Source organism: Excalfactoria chinensis, chromosome 4, assembly GCF_039878825.1.
Source record: "Excalfactoria chinensis isolate bCotChi1 chromosome 4, bCotChi1.hap2, whole genome shotgun sequence".
Lineage (NCBI taxonomy): Eukaryota > Metazoa > Chordata > Aves > Galliformes > Phasianidae > Excalfactoria > Excalfactoria chinensis.
This window is the reverse complement of record NC_092828.1, coordinates 82,702,587-82,706,295: the sequence shown is the minus strand read 5'-3', so window position 1 is coordinate 82,706,295 and position 3,709 is coordinate 82,702,587. Positions and strand designations below refer to the sequence as shown.

The following is a 3,709-nucleotide window of genomic DNA, read 5'->3' as shown; positions in this document are numbered from 1 at the left end:
GACCGACGCCGCCCCTCAGCGCCGCCCGCCCTGAGGAGACACCGGACCGCAGGGCGCATGCGCGCCGCCCGCCCTGAGGAGAGCGCCGGGACTGCGGAGCGCATGCGCCTCTCCCGCAGAGCGACGCCGCGCTGCACGCCGGGAGCAAAGCAGCGCGCGGTGATTGGCTGCTCGGCTCGATCGCCCCGCCTTTCCGCCCCGCGTGGCCAATCAGGCGGAGCGGCGGTTGGCCTGCCCGCTAGTCCGCTGTCGTGCGGGCGCCGCGCCGGTTGTGGAAGGATCCCGGGCTCGGGGCCCTGCTGGGCGCGGGCGAGATGTCGGGGCTGCTTCACACCACGCTGAGCGGGCTCAACAGCGACTCCTACTGCGAGATCAGCCGTTACCGAGACCAGCACTTCCGGGTGCGCGCGGGGCGGGGACAGCGGGGCCTGAGGCGGAGGGGCCTGTCTGGGTAGGGGGCTGCTGGCGGGGCGGGGCCGGGCTGCGAGGCGGGCGGGGTGTGAGCCCGTCCTGTGAGCCCGTCCTGTGCTCCGCTTTGCCCTCAGGGGAGCAAAAAGCTGCAGGAGAAGTTCCTGAAGATCTCCTCCACGCTGTACGTGGGCAACCTGTCCTTCTACACCACCGAAGAGCAGATCCAGGAGCTGTTCTCCAAGTGCGGCGATGTCAAGAGGATCGTCATGGGGCTGGACAAGATCAAGAAAACACCCTGCGGCTTCTGCTTCGTGGAGTATCCTTTCTGATCCCGATTTGCAGGCACGCTGCTGCCTGCATTCCCACCACCACCCAACCCACCCGCATTGCCATGGCTGAAAGTCGTGCATGGATGCTGAGCCCTTGTGTGGCCCAAGCTAAGGGCACGTGTTCACGTTCTCACCTTGGCTTCACACCTGCTGAACCAGCAGGGAGATCCATGGCGCTGTTCCCAAGCGCAAGGAATGCGCTCGTACACGTTGTGCTTGCAGAGCTCTCCTGTGAGGCCGGTGCTTCCTGTTCAAATTCAGTTGAGTTTAATGTGGTATAAAAAAAAAGCATCAGATTTCTTGCCCTTAGCAAGGCTTTAACGGTTTGCTTTATCTACTTGTGAAATAAGTGATCCGAAGCCATTTCTTGTCTGTACAGGTACCAACATTACAGTCAGAACCTGAGGAAGGAGTGGGAGCTATTTTCAGCTTGGATTTATACGAGTGCAGCTTTTTGATCCCATAGAAAAGAGCTGGAAAAGTAGAAAAGGCTGGAAGGCAGGAAAGGTTCTTCTGCTTCTTAAATACAATGGTTTGATGTTTTTATTTTAACCCTTCAGGCAGCAAAGTAGCACGTTTAGTTTTCCTTATAGCATGCTTTAGATATTACACGAGAGCAGATGCTGAACACGCAATGCGATTCATCAATGGCACACGGCTCGATGACCGCATTGTTCGAACAGACTGGGATGCAGGATTCAAGGAGGGACGGCAGTATGGAAGAGGAAAGACTGGTGGACAGGTAAAGGCAATACCAGCTCAGGCCTTGAATACAATCCCATTAGAGCAGTGTTGTTTTGCTTGTTTTGTCTCATACAGAACCAAGTGCAGACCCAGCAATGAATTTTAGGTGATTCTGTTAACTAGTGCTACCTTGGTATAAAGAGCTGAAAGCATAACTATGGCTACAGCTGGACAGGGCTCCACAACTCCTGACAGTACAAGCAGAATTTTCCCTGTTTCAGGCTAGCAGCTTTTAAATGATGTGGAATTTGAATGGAAAGGGAGCACAATTTCTAGATCAATCTCATGATCCATCAGTTTGCCCTGTGAGAAGCTAAATTTCCCTTACAGATTTTTGGAGGGTTGCGGAAGGGAGAAATGCTCTGGAGGCCAAACTTAGCAGTTCATAGAGTTGGAAGCTGGATGACAAAGCTGAATCAAAATATTTTGGGATCTTTGCTTCCCCTCTCAAATGATCTCAGACAGCAGATGTTTCTTCATCTGTCACTTGTACCATCTGTTTGGTGGATTGTTTGAAGAGATTTCAAATTGAGTCAAAGTAATTCTCACCTGAGCTTCATTGCTCAGCCTACTGAGCAAGGAAGTGGTGATGATTCTGAAGCCTAGCATGATGCTAATATCTGTGTTACTGCCTTGCTCCAGGTGCGAGATGAGTACCGGACAGACTACGATGTGGGAAGAGGAGGTTTTGGCAAGATTATACAGATGCAGAAGGCAAATCAACAGCCTGCAGTCTACTAATTGCCTCGTGGGTGCTAGCTCATAGAGGGCTCTGTTCTTCTTGAGCTAGCCGTGTTCTTGCGTTTTGGATTGGGGTAGGGAGTGAGATCCAAGTTCCAGCAAAAGGTGACCCTCCTTAGACTGTGGATATACATGTGTTCATTCCCCCTTTCTTCTGGATTAGAGAGGATGTTCTGTGCTGATACAGGGCAACAAGGGAAACAAGTGGACAACTCTGCAGGATTCTGGTAAGAAGAAATGCAGCATGTCACACGCACCTCATGCTAGGATGTACTCTGCATTACGGCTAGGTGGTTGGCTTCTTCCAAGCCATGATTGCAGCTGTGGTTGCTCTCAGATAGAACTTTGTGAACTGTGCCACTGTTGGAGCCCTCTTGGTGCCCGGGCACCTTGTTGGGATGCACGAAAGTTTCAAAGTTCTAATTTACAAGTTCACCTGCTTACAAAGCAGTTTCACTATCTGGATGAGAGGAGCTGAGCAAGGTCTCGCTGTCCACTTGGAGGTGCTTGCCTGTACATCTAGCCCTTGGGTTGGTCAGGGCCTGCAGAGCCTTTCTCTTTATGATGCCCCAGTGCTGCCTGCTTTTTCAGATCCTCACTGTTCGGCATGGTTTTCTTAAAAGTTTCTTTCAATTTTTTAAATAAACAGTGAGTCCTGTACCTGTTGCAGTCTGTGGCTCTATGACAAGAGCTGGGGGGAACATTTCCTGATAGTATTAAAGTTGCTGTCACTTGCAAACACAAAATGGAGGTCAGTCTAAAGGAGGGCACAAGTCTTGCTGTATTTCTGTTGGCTTCCCTCTTACAACTAGCTCTTCCTCTTCTGCTTTGCAATAGCTGATGGCTGATATCAGAGGGAAACTGCTTGTAAAGTGTACAGCTGCTCTGAATAAGAAGTCCTTATGTTTCATACCAACTGATTCCAGGAAAACTTGTGATCTTGTCAATTATTCCACAGTGTGAGACATACATGAAGCAATACAAAAGCGTAACGTGCATTTAAGAGAATAAGGAACCAGAAACTCCCCTGTGTTCATCATAGACTTTCTTCCCCATTTAAGAGAAGCATGGCTGATACTCTTTTACAGGGTCCAACAAGGGAAGAGAGAAGATTAAAACCCCCACTGATCTGTCCCCCAGAACCTCCCAGCCAGGGTTACCGGTTTCATTGGACAAATTAAATTCTGACTAATTTGGTTTAGTATGATGTAAATAATAGTAGCTGCTCCTTGTCCAGTAGTGTGTAATCATGATTTTTCATGCACTGTCTCATCCAAGATAATACACGCTGTTCTATTGCACACCCACGTGTAGACCAGGCATGTAATTTAAATGATTTTAACTCTCACGTTACAGCTGAGGAGGATGGGATGGTAGCATTCATACCTTGAAATGTCTCCTACTTGCTTGTTTTGCAAGTCAGGTTGCTGCATTCTGACAGCTGTCACAAGTCTGGAAGGAGCAACATGTTTAGACCTCACCTG

General features: G+C 49.9%; 1 protein-coding gene across 1 annotated transcript; it reads left to right on the top strand.

Annotated features, from left to right (window-relative positions):
* Positions 1-187: 187 nt before the first annotated feature.
* On the top strand, positions 188-2,885 carry LOC140251400 (nuclear cap-binding protein subunit 2). The gene is made up of 4 exons (XM_072335131.1): positions 188-401; positions 546-727; positions 1,344-1,482; positions 2,127-2,885. The coding sequence occupies exons 1-4, from the start codon at positions 315-317 to the stop codon at positions 2,223-2,225; spliced, it is 507 nt and encodes a 168-aa protein (XP_072191232.1). The 5' UTR covers positions 188-314; the 3' UTR covers positions 2,226-2,885.
* Positions 2,886-3,709: the final 824 nt, after the last annotated feature.